A 20,223-nucleotide genomic window follows, 5' to 3' on the forward strand; every position below is an offset into this window, starting at 1 on the left:
TGGAATCCAAAAAATTTTGAAACACGTAGAATTGAGTAGAGTTTACAAATTAACTTTAAAGTAGGAATGTAAAAAATGACTATTTAAAGATATATTGATTTTCTCTAAAATTCAAATCCTTCATATTCTTTAATATCAAATATCTATAAAAAAAAATCCTCACAATTCCTTATAAATTCAAGTTACTAAATGAGCTCTTAATGCTAAGGGCTGATATATATATATATATATATAAATTTATGCAGATGTTTAATGGGTTGAAGATTTGGAAGTTTCACATATGTCCAAATGTACCACATATCAAAAGTCAGGGTAATATACTCGTTAAGTGAGCTACATATGTAGGTTGAATTTGGACCATTATATATTTTTTTAATCACTCATTTTTATTATACAAGTTTGACCTACCCATATCACACATCGAAAATTGGCACTCGATTACAGAAACCTTAGTCCCGAGTTTAAGTGTGTGAATCAAATGAAATGCACATGTGACCTTGTTTAGATTTATAGTCATTCCACTCGTAAATAAATTGAGTAGTGCAATTCAACTCAGTGAATTCAAAGCGTGGTAAAGATAACGAAATCTATAAATATATGGTTAACAGTCAAAATATCATACCAATAGCAGTGTTTGCCCAAATGGGGATTATACAAGCCACGATATACATACCCAAAAAAATTAAAGTATAAAGTTTTCATTTTTGGCCTAATCCTCCAAAATATAACGATAGTGGTACAAAACTATATAAGTATACCTGTATGAAATCTCAATAATACCTGCATCGATAATATTGTATGATTTGTGTTTTAAAACATCGTCCCATGTGGGAGTGAGTAGCTAATTTAGTAATTCCATTTTATAGATTACACATGTTATTAACTCAATCAAGCATAGGCACTAATAGCATTACAAAACAAATAACATTTAAGTTAATTATTTAAATGCATGTGTAATATGATGATATGCGCAATAGTTAGCCTATAACATAATCTAACAATGTTTAATATGATGAATGTCCGGGATCAACGATACTAATATAAAACTACATCAGTGTTATTGTTAATAACGACGTCAACATATGCGTAATGGTTGGCCCACAGCACAACCCAACAATGTAATGATACGCATGATTAACCAGGTAGTTATTATTATTTATTCAAACAACAGGTTAGCAAAGCTATGATACCTCTATTGTATCAATTGTTGCTAAACAAATTTACGTAGCTTGTGGCAGCACGTAGCGGCCCCTCACAAGTGTCCATTGATTTAAATTTGGATTCATCACCCAAATGTCCATACAACTCAATCAGGTTAATATTAGGGCTCGTCGCCAAATGACAATCATGACTAGGACAAATGTTGTCACTCAAGCCCCAAATGTGGAGAAGGCACACCACCCAAACCATTAATAACATAGTGGAATCGCAACATTCATCCGTGCTCGGTTGTCACTACGGGGTGGCTCATCACCAAATATTTTGCCTATGTAGGAGGCATGTCACCCTAGCGCAAGTCGACGGCTCTGACTTGGCATCTCATACCATCATTCCCAGCTCATGAGTCTTACGGGATTGTAACGCACTAACGGTCATTCTCATAATTCAATGTATACTAATACTTGGGGTCAACTATGGGGTGAACTATTCAATGTGTAAACGACCTTAAGGCCTAGGTTTTCATTATACTAGCCTTGTGAGAGGGTGCTTCTAATATTTGGGGTCAACTATGAGGTGTGGGGGTTGATATACACCATAGGATAATTGACTTTAGTGATTACATACGTATCAATATGATCGATCCGCTATTTGAATGCGCTGATCGATGGGTATGATTAGAAGTCAGTTCGACGGTTATCAACCACTGATCGTGCCCGCAACTATATGAATTTATGTAGGAATTATTATAGGTTATTGTCCTAAATTTAGCAGCAATCTAACAGCCCAAAAGACACAACTTGAGCAAAGATTAGACGCGAACAATTAACTTAAGTTCTTGATTAATTTTATGAATATTTACACATTGCATGCATTGACCTTGCGAGTCCAAACTCAACGATTTGAAGTGCAATCTTGACTCGATGTCTTACAATGGACGTTGAACCCGCTAAGATGAACGTTCTTCTATAGTTTCGGATTTAGTGGCCCACTATCGAACGGTCTAGAGGTTATTTTAGAAAATTAAGGCATTTCTATAATGAGATGGATAGTGAGATTTTTTGTGCGCAATGATTATGGTTTAGATTAGCTAAGTTAATAGCACGACCTACTCACAACTAGTAAAACTGATGATTCGATCTTAATCAACCTAAACCGTTGGTTCTCAAGCTAAAGGAGTAACTTGGTTAATTTAGTTTTTAATTAAGATATGACCCTTGATTGTCTCAGCTTTTGGTAGGTTTCTATTTAGTTGCGGTTGTTTTGATTAGTTAGTGTTAAGTCAGTTAGATTTTGGCCTTATATGAATAAATCACAAGGCTAAACTCGATGTTTACGTGATCAGGTGAATTTGTTGGCTTCCTACCACTAATTGATTCAATTTGTATGGTTATTTACGACACCACCCGCGTATAGGCTCAGCTAGAGCATTAAGGGTCAATAAGTAACAACGTAAGATAATTCCAGTAAAAAATTTCAATAATTTTTTAAAAATCAAAATGGTAAAAAACTAGACATTACAACCTACTTAAAAAACTAAATTGTTTTTGGTCCGTGATATCATGCACCATACCTAATGAATGGTTTGGATCTTTGACACGTATGCCATGCGCCTGGTATTTGACGCATGCTCCTCCCCTTCATATTAGGTGCTCCTAATTCCATTAGAACTTATCAACGTAAATCAGTTAACAAGAAGTTTGTATTTAACAATAATTACTAATATATATTTGGGTCATGTTTAGTTGTCACTTAAAAAATGATATCATTTGATCTAAGTTAACAATAATTATATATCAGATATCTTAAGGAGTTTTTTTTTTAAATTTTTTAAAATTTTAAAATTTTATATTTATACATAAACACACACATACCCCCCACACATTCGCGTTGTAGTGGGATTTCACCACCTATGGATACTTGAACCCTTGATCGGGTGTTGAAACTCCTGAGAGTCTACCACTGGAGCAAGAGTAAGGATCCTCTCAACGCGTGTTTGGTTACACAAAATATCATAATGTTTCATGATTAATAAAATAAAATTTGATGACAATCATTGCAACCAAATGCACCCCTATATAGATTGAGAAGTTTTACTATAAAACCCTTAAGGAATCTATATTTTACCTAGCAATGCTTCACATTATAAAATTACATGGAGGTCATTTTAAAGGGGTGGAATTATAAAATTACACTGTTCAATTTTCTTTAAAAAGTAGTCAAACTCAAGAGTTATAAGGCCCACGTGCTATGTGTAAACATCGAACCAAGTTAAATGCATGCACTACACCATAGTAATAACACGAACAAAATATTAGGTGAATCAAATTATTAATTTTAGCTACACTTGAATTGAGATGTTTTGAATGGTGTACATTGGTTTTTTTTTTTTTTTCATTGTTTTATTTTGAATATGCATTTTTTTAGTTTGTTGTTCTGAATGGTGTATATTGTTTTTTGGTTTTTAATTTTTAATTTTTTATAGATTAGCTCAACTTATGATTGGATTTGTATTTTTTTAATTTATCTAATAATAATATTGGTGTGCATCTATTGAATAAGTAGGATGTGAGACATATACCACGTTGCATAACTTTTGGTTTTCCACTCTATTATAAGTAAAAAAGCAGAGGAAGACATAAGGGCATGTTTGGTTTACAATTTCCCACAGTATCATAAAGTAAATTTCAGTTGACGAAATGAACGTAATTTCACTCCAACTTTCACTTGTTTGTTTAATTATGTTTACACAGTAGAAATCTTTGATATGACACTATTCATGATTTGTTATATCTATAATCATGATTGGTTATATCTATAAAATGAAAATGTACTATGAGAAGAGCATGCCTTCAAAGGTGGATGCAAATTGTGTGCTGGGCCACCACCATCCTCAATCGTGTATTGGGAACATTGGTGAAGAATTTTGAAATTCCCATAAATTATAGGTTATTAGGATTAATTTTAAGCCTATAAAAATCTACAATACATAATTATCATTAACTAGAATGAGATAAAAACATATCTAAGTGGCAACCAACATGAATCTTTGGCAAATTCCAGGAGGTTTGATAAATCAGCTAGAGCCATGTCCATCCGTACACAGCGCACATGCCTACGTTGAACAAGTTTGTGAGATCAGATCTTCCATCAAGCGGGATGCATTGTGTTTAGACCTTCCAGCCATGTTGCACCTTAGATGGACCATGAAGAGATGCACGGATAGAGAATGCTCACACTCTCTTTTACCAAGAACCACAATTTTATTTTATTTTATTTTTCTACCGCGTGCGAATGTGTGGGGCAGGGTCCAATCTAGGAGAATATTATACCTGACCCTTTTAATATTAGACTTCCCAGCCCTAAGACTCGATCTATTAGTGCATAGGACGGGCCTGATCAGGTTGAACTTGGATTAAGTCCTGGTTCAAATAAAACTGGGTCCACACAAAGTGGTCAGGTCTAAATCGACCCATTTGTATATGGTCAGATCTGTGATGGTTTTAACAAGAGGCAGTACAATATCTAAGACCCTATTTAGGGTAGGGCTGCCAATGCGCTGGGGCTGGGGTTGGCTTTGGCCCGGATTTTGAACTTTTGGGCGGACTGGCCTATTCAAAAGTTTTGACTTTGCCTTCCACGCGCCCTTTCCATGGATCTTGAGTACATGTACTTTGTGGCGGTATTGGGCTTCTTGGGGCTCACATCAACTATGCATCAGATCCACTCGTTAGATGCGCTGTTGGATGTCAGGTTATGGAGCCAAAACTCAGTCCCAAGGGAAACACAGGTGGGCCACATGACGAGGAGTAAGTGGGAGGGGACGTCCAACCAGTAAAAGCTCTGCCATTGTTGGTGCGGCCAATTGATGGTATGCACATGCCATGTAATCCAACAATCCACCTGACTTTCTTTTTTTCTTTTTATCTTTTTAAGCAACAGGAATATATTAAAACAGAGAAAGAATACAAGGGGCTGCTGGGATAGCAAAAGCCAAAACCACATAAAAAGAAAACATTACAAACCTAAAAAGAAAAAACTAAAATCTCTAAAAAGAGGAACATTAAAAGCCCATTCTATCAGAAGTTATTTTGCTCTCAATCGCACTGTTTGAGCCAAAGCTTGCACGTTGTTGAAACACCTATCATTTCCCTCCTTTCAGACCGCCCACTAGATAGCCATAATAGCCATTTTTCAAACTTCGAATCTGATTTTACCCAACCTGAAATCATGCCAGTAGGCAAGAAAAGAGGATGCAGAAGCTGGTATGCAACCGTAAACACTGAAGCTAGAAAGAAAATCTTGCCGGATCTAAGAGATGAACGGGCAATGCACGAGAAGATGATCGACAAATTCATTACAGCCCATGCAACAAAGATAGATGTCGGTGAGCTGCATACCTTTCTTCATGAGATTGTCTACAGTGACAATAAGGAGGAGAACATGATGGATGGGTGGATCATATTTATAATTGACTTGACCCCACAGCATCCCGGTCCCACTACGAGCAGTTTGTCAACTTGTTTGTATGATCCCACTTCCTTAGGGCACATATGGGTTGGTTTGGGTCAGGTCAAGGGGTAGCCTCAACCTGACCCATTTAAAAATTTGGTCTGAATTTTAGACCCAAATCCAACCCATTAATTTTTGGGCTAACTTTGAGTCATATCAACGTTTATTTAAAAAATAAAAAAACAAAAAAACTACAAAGCTGACTCATTAATTAATTAATGAGCTGGTTTATGGGTCTTCTTGGACCCAAACTAGCTTTATCACATGGGTTGGATTCTGATAAGGTGTAAAAATTACAATTGAGTTTTAACAAAATTAATATTTCATTGCCATACAATTAATGGTCGCTGTCAAATTTGGATGGTGAAAAATAGAATAGCCTAAGGTCCAAATTCAAGTGGTTAGGATAGTTCCAGTAGTAGTAGCAGTGTGTGTATATATATCTTGCATAGTCTAAATTGTCACCGGTGAAATGGGTAACCACATTTTTAAAAAAATAGTGAACTATTGCGATAATATGGTCCAAGAAAAGTGAAAAATGGACATTCTCAATTAATTACTTTTTTTTGGAGGTGTGGTCTCAGTCTGGTTTGGGTCTAAGTCCATTTTAGTATGACCTAAAGCATACCTATTTAAAAACCGGGTCCCTGACAGATCTAATTGGGTTGATTTTGAGAGGACCCAGACTCGCCATGGGTCAAAATTTTGTACGCAGAGCCGCTAGTTTTTGGGTCGGGTCCGAACCATTTGCACCCCGGAGCTCCATGACAACACGACAGAGGACGCGAGTTGAACTCGACAGTAGCAGTCTCGCTGATGAAGTGACGTCACTACATCCTGTGGGCTCCGCTATGATGTATGTGTTGTATCTATACCGTCCATCTATTTGGAGAGATCATTTTAAGATAGGAGCAAAAGAATGAGGAAGATCCAAAGCTAAAGTAGACCCCACCACAGAAAACAGTGGGGATTGAACACTTACCCTTAAAAACTTTTTTGGACCACAAAGGTTTACGTTCAAGCTAATATTTATTTTTTACCTCATTCCATGTCCGTATTAACTTATAAACAGGTTGGATCTCAAATAAACATCATAGTGGGCCTAGTAAGGTTTCAACGGTGAGCGTCACTGTCCCACTGTTTTATGTGGTGGGTCCACTTGAAATTTGGATCTCCCTCACTCTTTGGTTCATGGCCTAAAATGATCTCTCCAAATGGATGGATTGTGTGGATACAACACATCCATCATGGTGGTGCCCAAATAACGTGGTGACGTCACTTCGGCAGCGAGACTCGCTACCGTCGGGTTCAGTAGCAAATCCGCGTCCCCGGGGATATCTTTATTCGCGCAAATCGCGCAGCATTTCTCTGTTTCCCGTGTTGCTGCTACGGTGGTGGAGCCATGCATCTGAGTACCATTCGCTCGCCATCCCAAAAGCACGAGTGAAGGGCAAGGGTCCCGTGTTCTGCAGACTCTTGCGACAAAAACAGGCTCATTTGGCGAGAGAGAGAGAGAGAGAGAGAGAGAAATGCAGGGCGACGAAGAGAGAAATTGCCGGGTTTCGGCTTCGCAGGAGAAAGTATACGAAGCGTACAACGAGCTCCATGCTCTGGCCCAGGAATTCGATACCCCCTTCGACGCCCCAGCTGTTCTTGTGGTGGGTCACCAAACCGACGGCAAGAGCGCCCTGGTGGAGGCACTCATGGGATTCCAGTTCAACCACGTCGGAGGCGGCACCAAGACTCGTCGCCCTATCACCCTCCACATGAAGTATGATCCGGACTGCGAGCTCCCGCTCTGCCGCCTTGTCTCTGACGACGACCCCACCCAAGCCAATGAGAAAACTCTCCAAGAAATCCAAGTAATGAAAACCCTCATTTCCCGTCTTCCGTTTTGATTCTTCTTCCACGACGCATAGGACTCACCGAGAATAGTGCGCCCATACCTATGGTTGGCGCCAATGTAATGACATTTCAAAAATCGATTTTTCAGTTCATTTTGAAATGCGAAATGTGTATTAATTAGTTTGCATTAGTGTGGATTGCTGTGCGTTGGAAAAAAAAAGGTCGTTTGGTTGGTGTGAATTGGTATGAAATGGAATCGGTGGTAAATGGAAAGTTGCTTTTGGGTGTGTTTTGAAATCACTCTGTTTTGCTGTGAATTGGTGGTAAATGAAAAGAAGGCTTCGCTGTTAAAGGTAGGAGAGTCATGGGAGTAACAAAGGACTAATCGGTAGTATGCGTGGCATGCTAATGACACCCCTAAACAATCCAATTATCAGCCACATCACTAAAATCACACTAATAGAGTAATCCAAACTGCCTAACATTGGCCATGTAATGGACAGTTAAAAAACATTGGCGAGTAACATTGTCTGAGATCCTTATGTTTGTGGCCCACTTAAGGATTGGAATTTCCTGATTTCTAGCCAAAGTGTATATTACAATGGGCTTATTACAATCATTCTGTCAAATGTCACATATGTATGCTAATTTGGGGCATTGAAGGTGGTTTACTTAATCAAATTAAGGTTCGTGTGAATATACTACCGAATCCCAATGCAGTCCAATCAGAGGCTGCCAAACACAATTTTTGGATTCCAGTGGATTCCAATTATGGGCTGCCAAACACAACTGAGGATTCCAATTCACATGGATTCCATGGTAATTGTGATTTGGATTCCAATTCACACCTAGTCACACTTGCCAAACGACCCCTTAAAATTCGTACCCGCCGTTTGTGGATGGTGGGAGATATGCACACAATCTTTTCTTACTATGGTTAGTGTTATGAGAATGTCCCTCGGTTTTGGTGATTTGCTGAATGAGGTCCACATGTTGGGCGATTAGAACCATACATCAAGCTGGAAGTACTCTGGATCTACAAATCTGCTTCATGTGATTCATATATTATGCCGACTGGATGATACTGATTTATCATTGGTGGCATTCAAATGGGCGGTAGACAACAAAAATAGTTGAGGGCCAACACTGAATCAGAGAAGTTTATTATTAAATGATCATGTGGTTTTTTTTTTTTACCATGGCCCATCCCTGGTAGTCGATCGGGTGGCTACATGCGGGTCCCATCCCCGAACTAACGCAAGATGTTTACTATCTTATTTTCTTCTATTATTATGGAATGGATTATGATCAATGCTGTAAACAGGAATACACTAGCTCCACTTTTGCCACAAATTGCCTAGCTATGCAGCTTTATCATTAAATATCATGATGTAGGACGGATGACCTAGCTTAGAATGATGCAACGAGATCATCAACGAATTAATTAGAACAATTTAAAGCACACAACAATGATAATCAATCACAAGCGTAATAAATTCAAGTATTTAAGTTTGCTCAGATTTAAGACTTAATCACAACCTGTCAATTAGATCTTTTAAAATACAATTAGATGGGACCTATGGAAGATAGGACTTCCATCAAGCATAGGAATTGATCTAATTGTAGATGGAATCTCTTGGTTTGTTAAAGGGTTTAAGAACTAGGGTTTTGAGATTTGGGAATTTTGGATTTGGAAATTAGGGTTTGAGGTTTTAGGGATTTAGGGTTAGGATTTTAGAAAACTAGGTTTGGGATTTCGGATGCTAGGGTTTTGAGATTTAGGACGATTTAGGGTTAGGGTTTAAGATTAAGGTACTGAGAATTCTAGGTTCTAGGATTGGACTTGAGGGTTTTAGGCTTAGGGTTATGGATTTTAGAGAGAAAGGAGCAGGGATCAAATAGGAAAATAGGGAGGAGATGGTTGGCCGTACGGTTATGTGCAGAGGTCCATACGGTGATACGGTGTAAGTAGGCCTAGGTTTAGATGGGTTTCGGAGGAGATTGGGGATGAGTTTTAGGGAAAATAAAAATAAAAATAAAGGAGAAGAGAAGGATTGAGAGAGATTGAGGAAAGTAGAGAGAGAGAGAGAGAGAGAGAGAGAGAGAGAGAGAGAGAGAGAGAGAGAGAGAGAGAGAGAGAGAGAGAGAGAGAAGAAAAGAAAAGTGTAGATATTACTTTGAAAGAAGAAAATAAGAGAGATAAATAAGATGGAATCACTCCATGGGTTCACAACACTCACAAGAGATTTTGCTTGATCTCGAAGCAAAGATAAAGAAGAATTTTCATTTCATATGCTCAATAATGGCTACGGTGTGGACGTCCAAGCCTTATATAGTCTCAAGAAAGACTTTTTACAAACAGACGCTCTTAGATAAAAAGTTTCACATAAAGACTCAATAAAATAAAATTTGTTCATAACTCCTTAAACTCAACAAAAATATAAACTAACCCTAAAAAATAACAAACATATAAACAACTAAATAAATTAAACTATTTCATAGCCCACGATCAAGATGTCCAATGGAAATAATCTAATGGTCAGAATGGTCCCACCAAGTAGCTCACATGCATCTTTCTAGTGTGGGGCCTTCAAAGATGCATAATCATGCATGTGGGGTGTTCAATGGGCTAGGCATTCGAATTGGGCTCACGGGGTCCCATGTATGCATCACCTAGTCATAAAGAAACATGAGCTCTCCTCCTCCTCTGGTATGCTCTGACTGGTGCTCGGATGTCCTCATCATATCGCCAACATTAGTTCGTTTGGGTAGACTTGGTGTTTGGTTGGAGATGATTTTAACTGGACGCTTGCTAATTTAGGAATTGGGTGATTCTTAAATCATTCATTTGTGAGGTGGTTAGCATGTTTGTCCAACCGTGATAATATGAGCTGGATGGCCATTCCATTTGGATCTCCATCCCAGTACGTTAGTGAGATGATTTTATAGTGGACACGTTTTCCATATGCTTGCAGACTGGGCAGCCATGTGTTGGGGCATTTGTATACTAGAGTCTACGAGTAGGAGCAAGGTTCAAAATTTGAATGTAGCATGTCACTGAAGAATGTATTTTGATGAATCCATCCTGTCTGTTGCAGTCTTCTGTTTAATATGGGAATGTACTGACAAGTATCATTTGAATTGGTTTCCATAGTTGTTAGATTCATAAAGTTGGATCCTTGTATGCCTGCACAGAAAAAGGACAAACGAGACCCGGGCTAGCGCAGGGGAACCTCCGATGCCAAAGTCAGGCCTGGACTCGGTGTATTAAAGTATTGAAAAGTCTTTTTGAGTAATTTGTTTTCGTACCTCTCAAGGTGAGGGCCCCCTGTTATAGATGCTGGGGCATTTAATCGTACGAGGATTCTCTTCCTGGTATTGTGCGCGAGATCTTCTCCTGGGATCACGGAATCTTCTCCTGGGATCACGGAAACAGGATCGTGCCCGTCTCATGCCTTCATCCGATCCCGTGAGCTTCGGGATCGGGAATCTTATCCCAAGACATCCGGAGTGCGGCTTCATCTTGTGACGGTTCGATCAGATAAAGAGGTCCTCCCGAAGCATGCCCGATACACTAACCACCCAACAGACCCGTCGGGGCCTACACAACCTTTGACTCTGTCTAGCGAATAACTCCTCGGATTTGACACATCCTTTGGTGGCCCGAGTCATTTAGTCCGAGTCTGAGGACATGTATGTTTTGTCCCCAACAAGAGCCCCCTAAAATTTAAGTGAATTTTCCATATGACACTGAGGAGTAGCGAGTGCTGAGTCGGTTCATAACTTAGTCCGAGACGAGAAGTAGTCGTTAAGCGCATTCATTGAGACCTTTGATGGGGACGGTTCAGCTTCTGACATCGTATGCGCCGTCAGCTATCAAATCGCAGGTCCCGCCAATGAGGATTGGACACGTAGTAAAGCTATTATTGTTGCTAGTCGGCGTGCTCCACGTGTCGAGTGGGGGAATCGATGCAGGCGTCGAATCATTTCCCCATTAATGTCTCCGCCGTAGGGCGACCTTATAAAACGTCAGGGGTCCCGCACTTCGAACTTTTACTGCTCTTGCCATTCTCGCTCTGCGTTTTCTCTGGGATTTGCGTAGCCTTTCATCTCCTTCCTTTCTTCTCTCTTTATCGTCGGCACTTCTTTCCGCCACTGTTCCTTTCTCTCCGGTGAGTTTCTCCTTCCTCTTTATTACATAATAATAATGGCGGATAGGAGTTCTCAAAGCCCCAAGGGGGAGCTTCCCGAGACGAAGGCGAAGCGCAACGTTTTGGGAACGTTGCGGAATCGCCTTCTCTTACTGACGGAGATAGCAGTGGATGCCAACGCCGCTTGTATGCCTGAGAGAGTCACCGACGATCAAGCGGAGCCCTGCTTCCGTCGTTCCTTCCCGTGGCGGGTCATCCTTATTAACCCGCCGGGAGGCCCAACTTACCAAGGGACATGGAGGAAGATGAAGAGGAAGAAGATGAAATTTTAATCGCCGAAGGAACCCCTGACCCAGTTCCTGCTGATGAATCGGCGCAGGCCGAGTCTGAAGGGGAAGAATCGGGGGAAGATTTAAGCGGTCCGGTTCCTTCAGTCTTGACTGAGGCGGACTTGGACAGAAGTCGAGTCGGGTATCATATCCCCGAGTCGGTCATCACGTATCTTCCTCGCCCGAATGACCTGCCAGATCACCCTCCTGCTGGGGCAGTCGCAATTTACCAAGTATCGATGCAGTGCGGCTTGCGTCTGCCCCTTCAGACCATCGTCCGGGGAGTTTTATCTCGCATACAGATTGCCCCGGCAGATAGTCCCGAATGGGTGGAGGAACTTACTCGGATGTGCGGTGTTGTGGGCTGAGATGGAACAACCACCACTTACAGTCGACGAATTTCTCCACCTGTATCAAGTGCGGGTAAATCCGAACTACCCCGGCTTCTACGTCTTCTCTGCGCGGCGAGGCGGAGGCGGTTCCCTGATAACCGACCCTCCCACTTCCAACAACCATGGGAAAGCGCGTTGGTTCTGGGCATGTTGTCGATGGGAGACGGTCGAGTACTGGTCTTGCGAGGATCGTTTCCCTCGGACATTTCAGAGAGCAAGTGACTTGGGTCTTCTCTCCCTCGCCCTTTTTCATTTTTTTTTTTTTTTACTTATGTTTTGCAGATATTCCGAAGAAGAAGCCGAAGCTCGGCAGCACTGCCTCGGCTCGGATCAAAGAGTTGAAGTCGTTGGATCCGAGGGACAGGTCTTGGAAGGTGCTTCTACAGCGGAGCGCCTTCACCTTGCAGGCCTGGACTCGGAAGTTACAGGTAATTAAGAACGAATCTTCTGAACTTTTCAAATTTCCGCCGACTTACTTCGCCTTGCTCTCCCCCTCCTTTTTTTTGTTTTTGCAGATCTGCCCGAAGCTCGTCCCAACCTAAGGATTGTCCCCGAACCGGAGATGACTGGAGCTCGTCCTGCCCTTAGACCAGTCACGAAGTTGAAGGCTCCTCCACGGTCAGTTCTTCTTTGAGCCTCGGCCACCGAAGAGGCAAAGGGTGCCGCGGAAGGAGAAAGAGCCAGCGAGCTCTTCTGCCCCTCCGGTCGTCGTGATTCCCGACCTGGACGAAAGGGCGGAAGAGACGGCGATTGCTGCTTCGGATCCTCAGGCGGCACCTGACTCGGCACGCGTTGAGACGACGGTGCCGAGTCGGGAAGGAGAGACCGGGGCCACGACCTCAAGGGGGGAGGAAGAGACGAGGACTGCGTCCTCCCGAGGGGAAGAGACGAACCAAGAGGGGCCGTCAATCCTGCAACAAGTGGTGTCGGGGATGGTTCCTTGGGCCCTGGCCCATGGGTGTGAAAGAGAGTTCGTGAAACTGTACAACGCCCCGTCATCGCAGACCGTCAGCCACGCTGCCCGGATGCTTTTTGAACTCGCTCCTTGCTTAATCAAGGCCAGCAAGGAGCTATCCTCAACTCATCGGCTACAGGCTCTTCTGTCTGAGGCCGAGATCCGGGTCGGCGTCCTGACAGGCGAGGCGTCTCTTGCTCGGAAAGCTGCCGAAGACGCGAGGGCAGAGGCGGCTTCTTCCAGAAGGGCCCTGGACGAAGCGAAGGCAGAGGTCGCTCAGGCATTGGTTCGACTCTCCAAAGCCGAAGAGGAGAATCAGCGAGTTCTGGCAGTCCATGCTTCGTGCGCGGATGACTTAGCTCGGGCTAAGCTTGAGGCGGCGGAGCGCATTCAACAGGCCGAGGAGAAGACTCGGGAGGCCGAGACGGCTAGGGACCAAGCCGTCCAAGCATTCCTTGAGTCGGCCGAGTTTGAGGACGAGAGGGATCGCCTGTTCCAGAGCGGATACCTGGAATGCGTCAAGGATATAAAGAAGTCTTTTCCTGACCTTGACCTTTCAGAAATCGAAGGCGGAGCGGCCTCAGAGTCCGAGAATCCGGACGCCGCCGCTGAAGACACAACTGCCGGGGACGGGGCCGACGATGAAGACTTTGGTTTTTTATATGTATATATTTTTTTTGCTCCGATGTATTCGGTTGCTTTTGTACTTACACGTATTCGGACGAATGAAAAAGCATGTCTTTAAACATCAAATAGTAAGCTAAGGATAGTAGACCTTGAGGTGTTCAGCGTTCCATGGATGAGGCAATGACTGTCCGTTCAGGTCTTCCAACCGATATGTTCCTGGTCTAATGGTGCCCGAGACGATATAGGGTCCTTCCCAATTGGGTCCCAGTGTACCCGACCCAAACTCCTTAGTGTTGGAAAACACTTTCCGAAGAACCATATCTCCCCTTCGGAATCTTCTAATCTTAACTCGTGTATTGTAGAACCGAGTCACTTGTCGTTGTCGAGCCTCCGTGCGCAGCCTCGCCCTTTCCCTTTGTTCGTCCAGAAGGTCGAGTCCGAGTGCAAGGAGTTCTTCATTCTCTTCCGCATTGAATAAGGTGATTCGAGCCGAAGGTAATCCGATTTCGACGGGAGTGACTGCTTCCGAGCCGTAAGCGAGTGAAAACGGGGTTTCTCCTGTGGCCGTTCGGGTTGTAGTTCGGTAAGCCCAAAGAATTTTCGGGAGCTCTTCGGCCCATGCTCCTTTGGCCCGGCCAAGCTTGGTCCGAAGATGTTGCTTGATAATCTTGTTAACTGCCTCGACTTGTCCGTTGGTTTGAGGGTGATGCGGTGATGAATAAATATTCCTGATCCCGAGGTTCTTGCACATCTCACGAAAGCTCCTATTATCAAATTGCCTTCCATTGTCTGTGACAATGGTACGGGTACTCCGAATCGGCAGATAATGTTTTTCCATACAAACTCGGTGATCTTCGGCTCGGTTATTTTAGCTAATGGCTCTGCCTCGGCCCACTTCGTGAAATAGTCCACTGCTACCACAGCAAACTTGGTCTGCCTTTTCCCATAGGGAGCGGTCCTATGAGGTCGATGCCCCATTGTGCGAAAGGCCAGGGACCCGTCATCGGCGTCAGTGCCTCGGGTGCTTGCCTCGGAATTACCGCAAACCGTTGGCATCTGTCGCATTTTTGAACGAGCTCGCGGGCGTCGTGTTGGATAGTGGGCCGGTAGTATCCCTGTCGTAAGACCTTGTAGGCGAGGGATCGCCCTCCAGAGTGGTTTCCGCAGATTCCTTCATGAATTTCCCGTAACACATAGTTTGCCTCGGTGGGTTTGAGGCACCGCAGCAAAGGAGTAGTATCCTTTCTTATAAAGGGTCCCGTTGAGTATGGTGTAACGGAAGCTCGGATCCTAATTCGTCGGGCCTCGGTGCGATCTTCGCAACTTTCCTTCGTCAAGGAATTGGCGGATTGGATCAATCCAGGATGGTTCCGAGTCGATTGTATTGACGGCCTCGCTAATTGGCTCGTCTATACTTGGTTTATCGACGTATTCGACAGGGACGGACATGGGTATATCGTCTTCTTCGACCGAGGCGAGCTTTGCTAGCAAATCGGCTTTGCTGTTTTCCGCACGAGGTATCCGAGTTACACGACAGAATTGAAATCTGTTGATAAGTTCTTTCGCTTTCTCCATGTAAGCCCTTAGCCGGTCTTTCCGTGTCTGGTATACACCGGTAACTTGATTAACAACCAACTGAGAGTCGCTGAAAACGCTTAGGTGCGTGACCTCCATGCTAGCGGCGAGTCGGAGGCCGAGTAGCAACGCTTCATATTCCGCCGTATTGTTCGACGCTTGAAATCCAAGTCGTAAGGCATACTGTATATAGGTGTGATCGGCGGAATCCAGCACAACCCAACCCCCACAGGCATTCGAGTTGAAAGAACCGTCGACATACAGATTCCATGGAATAGGGCAAGGGGAAGCGGTCGAGGCGGGCACTGCATCGACCTTCGGCGTATCGTTCACTGAGAGTTCGGTTGAAGGTGTTCCTTCGGCGATAAAATCAGCTACGGCTTGCCCTTTGATTGCTGCCTTTGGTCGGTATTGAATATCAAACTCACTCAGCTCGATAGCCCATTTGGTGAGTCGGCCGGAAGCTTCTGGTTTTTGCAGTACCTGGCGAAGCGGAAGGTCGGTCATTACAATGATGGTGTGGGCATGGAAATACGGCCTAAGCCGCCGAGAGGAAGTTATTAAAGCCAAGGCAACTTTCTCCAAGCTTGGGTATCTCGTTTCTGCCGGCAGTAATGCTTTGCTGACATAGTAAACCGGCAGTTGCTTTCCTTCAGATTCTCGTATCAAAGCCGAGCTAACCGCTGCCTCGGACACGGCTAGGTAGAGGAGCAACGACTCCCCTGGTTCGGGTTTTGATAAGAGAGGTGCAGAACCGAGATATGATTTTAATTGCTGGAATGCTGCTTCACACTCTTCCGTCCAACCCATCGCTTGTCTTCCTTTCAATTGTTTGAAGAAAGGGAGACATTTATCCGTAGGACAGGAACCGATTGAGTGTTGCGACTCGTCCGGTCAATCTTTGGACGTCCTTAATGGTTTTGGGGGATTCCATATCAATCAGAGCCTTTATCTTCTCAGGGTTTGCCTCTATTCCTCGCTGACTGACTAAGAAACCGAGGAATTTTCCGGAGCCTACTCCAAAAGCACATTTACTTGGATTTAGCTTCATCCGGAACTTCCGCAGGATTAGAAACATTTCTTCCAAATCATTCACATGATCCGCCGCGTGTATGCTCTTGACAAGCATGTCGTCGATGTATACCTCCATGGTTCGGCCTATAAGTCGAGCAAAAATTTTGTTAACTAACCTTTGATAAGTTGCACCGGCATTCTTCAGACCAAATGGCATCACTCGGTAACAATAAAGGCTTTTGTCTGTGACAAAGGTAGTTTTTGATTTATCTGTTTGATGCATTACAATTTGATTATATCCCGAATAAGCATCCATGAAGCTAAGGAGCTCATGTCCGGCTGTACTATCTACTAGCTGGTCTATCCTCGGAAGCGGAAAGCTATCTTTGGGGCGCAGGCTTTATTCAAGTCGGTATAATCAATACAGCCTCGCCATTTCCCGTTGGACTTCTTCACAAGCACGACATTCGCGACCCACTCTGGATAGTGTATTTCTTCTATGAAATTAGCCTGTAGTAGTTTGTTGACTTCTTTCTCGATGATGGCGTATCGTTCAGGGCCGAGCGGTCGTCGCTTCTGTCGGATCGGTCGATATGACGGATCGACGTTAAGCCGGTGAGTCACCACGGAGGGGTCGATCCCTTGCATATCTTCATGATTCCAAGCGAATACGTCGGCGTACTCTCGGAGCAAGGCGATCAGCTTTTCTCTCAAAGGGGACTGCAGAGATGAGCCAATTCGCACTGTCTTGGATCCATCTGTTTCGACTAAGGCGATTGAGACAAGATATTAGACCTGCTGTCCTCGTTCATAATTCTCGCCCCGAGGGTCCAACGATTCGATTGTTAATATGTTGGTCGGAATCTTGTCGGCGTCTACTTTTACAGCTATCATGTAACATCGCCTTGCGTCTTGCTGGTCTCCCTTAACAATTCACCTGACTCGGTCGGGAATTTCATTGTAAGATGGTATGTGGATACCACTGCCTGGAGGAGACTCAATGAAGGTCGGCCGAGTATCGCATTGTATACCGAGGGTTGATCGACGACCAGGAAGTCAATCATCATCGTCGTCTGATGTGGGGCATTGCCAGCAGTGAGTGGTAATGAGACAGTTCCTTCAGGCAGCACCTGTCCTCCGGAAAAACCGATCAACGGGGTCCGAACTGGGCGCAGTGTGGATCGTTCGATCCCCATTTTGTCGAACGCCTGGGTAAATAACACGTCTGCAGATGACCCCGTATCGACTAGTATACGAAACACCTTTCGGTTAGCGATAGTCAGGGTGACAATCAATGCGTCATCGTGGGGGTGATAGATGCCTCGGGCATCTTCTTCTGTGAACGAGATGCAATATCTTTCTCTTTTCTTCTCCTTTGATGGCCGATCTATAATCATGAGCTCGGACTGAGGCTGACTAAGTTTTCGTGCGTGATTCCTTCGCGCGTTGTTTGAGTCGCCCCCACATTGTGGACCGCCGATAATCGTCCGGATTTCTTCCATAGGCTGACTCTCGTTCGGGCGCGCCTCAGATACCCCAGCTTTGACCATATGTTCTCTGAGTCGGCCGTCTTTTATGAGTCTTTCGATCTCTTCTTTTAAGTGACGGCAATCACTTGTGTTATGCCCGTGATCGCGATGATAATGGCAATTTATCCTTATCCCGCCGATTAGGATTACTCCTGAGCTTATGGGCCAGCTGACAAAGCCTTCGTTTTTTATTTCCATCAACCTCTTCCCGAGTTTTATTCAGTGGAGTATATGTGGAAAATTTTCGATCCGGCCGTTTTCGACCTTCGCTCGTCACGCGCTTGATCCTCTTTGCGTTTCCTTCCCCCCGCCGAGTCGGCTTCTTTTTGGCCGACTCTTTGGCCGAGGTTTTGGTTTCACGCAGATTCGCGCTTCCTCGGCGTTGGCATATTTATCGGACCGTGACATAAATTCTCCCGAGTATCGGGCGGAGTTTTGTCTAGAGATGCCAGAATGGCTTATCCCTAACTCCTTGCATGAGTGCATTGAGGGCCGTTTCTTCCGAATGTTTCGAACTTGAAGGGATTCGAAATTAAAACGCTTGATGTAATCTTTCAATAGCTCTCCCTGATTCTACTAGGTTATTCAGATGTGCAGGGGGCTTTAATTTTTTCTTTCCGCCGATGAAGTTGGTGAGGAAGGCGTTGCTTAGCTCAACGAATGAACTGATGGATTTTGGTTTCAGCTGTTTGAACCACAGTCGAGCTACATCAGTCAATGTAAGAGAAAAGGCCCGACACATTACCGCATCCGAGGCATCGTGGAGTTCCATATAGGTTCTGAAGCACTCAATATGCTCGGTCGGGTCGGTCTGCAGGTGAAAGGAGTGATTTGAGGTAATCGAAACCTCTCGGGCAATCGGGCTTTCATTACCGAGTCCACAAAGGGGGACGCTTTCGCTTCGGACCCGGTTATATACATTCCGGACGTGCTTTATGTCCGCCATCTCTTTTGCCATCTCTTCCCGCACTTCTTTTTGAAATTTTGAATGTCGGCTTTCCAAGGTTCTCTGCTCTCTGCCTTCCATGGAGGGGCGATTGCGCCTTCTTCGATCTATTTCGTGCGAAGATCGGTCGGGAGGGAGGCGTTGGTCGATCAGCTGGAGATGGTTCGACCCGCCTTGGGGTTGGCTCGGCCGGAAGGACTGCGGCGCAGAAGGTTGAGGATCAACCGCCGCCGACGGTACCGTCTCCCCTTGAGGATGCGGGAGTGGCGGCATTTGCTGCTGATACATTCGTTCAAGCATCTGCTTCATCGTATTCATATCGTAACGGATTTCTTGAACCTCCTTGTCCAACCGCCCATCGTCGCGACCCGTTGATTGTTGCTGTTCCTGTCGCCCCTCGTCGGCGGTTGTTAGGTGCGTTCTGGGCTGGGGGAAAGGCGATTGGACCGGGTGGCCCTGTAATCGCGTTCTCATTCAAATCTTCTTCTGGGACCGTCCTTCTAGTCATCACCATTGGACTCAATATAGAGGTACGGGATGGCTTTTTGCACGTTCCCACAGACGGCGCCAAACTGTTGATGCAATTATCTGGTTCGTCCTCCCGGACCCTTGTATGCCTCTGCACAGAAAAAGGACAAAGGAGACCCTGGCTATCGCTGGGGACCCTCCGATGACAAAGTCATGCCTTGACTCGGGGTCTTAAAGTATTGAAAAGTCTTTTTGAGGAATTTGTTTTCGTACCTCTCAAGGTGAGTGCCCACCCTTCTTTTAGAGCTGCTGGGGCATATAAACGTACGAGGATTCTCTTCCTGGTATTGTGCGCGAGATCTTCTCCTGGGATCACGGAATCTTCTCCTGGGATCACGGAAACAGGATCGTGCCCGTCTCATGCCTTCATCCGATCCCGTGAGCTTCGGGATCGGGAATCTTATCCCAAGACATCCGGAGTGCGGCTTCATCTTGTGACGGTCGATCCGATAAAGAGGTCCGCCCGAAGCATGCCCGAGACACGACGACCCTACCGACCCGTCGGGGCCGACTCAACCTTTGCCTCGGTCTAGCGAATAACTCCTCGGATTTGACACATCCTTTGGTGGCCCGAGGCATTTAGTCCGAGTCTGCGGACTTGTATGTTTTGAATTGGTTTCCATAGTTGTTAGATTCATAAAGTTGTAATTTATCTCAGATAT

General features: G+C 44.4%; 1 protein-coding gene across 1 annotated transcript in view; it reads left to right on the forward strand.

The window, feature by feature from the left end:
• Positions 1-7,031: 7,031 nt before the first annotated feature.
• LOC131236568 (dynamin-like protein ARC5) overlaps positions 7,032-20,223 on the forward strand; it is a 42,625-nt gene continuing 29,433 nt past the window's right edge. Inside the window, exon 1 of the mRNA XM_058233838.1 lies at positions 7,032-7,532. Coding sequence (XP_058089821.1) covers positions 7,200-7,532 — 333 coding nt within the window. The 5' untranslated portion in view covers positions 7,032-7,199. The remainder of the gene's footprint in view (positions 7,533-20,223) is intronic.

Source organism: Magnolia sinica, chromosome 2 (assembly GCF_029962835.1).
Source record: "Magnolia sinica isolate HGM2019 chromosome 2, MsV1, whole genome shotgun sequence".
In the NCBI taxonomy this organism is placed as follows: Eukaryota; Viridiplantae; Streptophyta; class Magnoliopsida; order Magnoliales; family Magnoliaceae; genus Magnolia; species Magnolia sinica.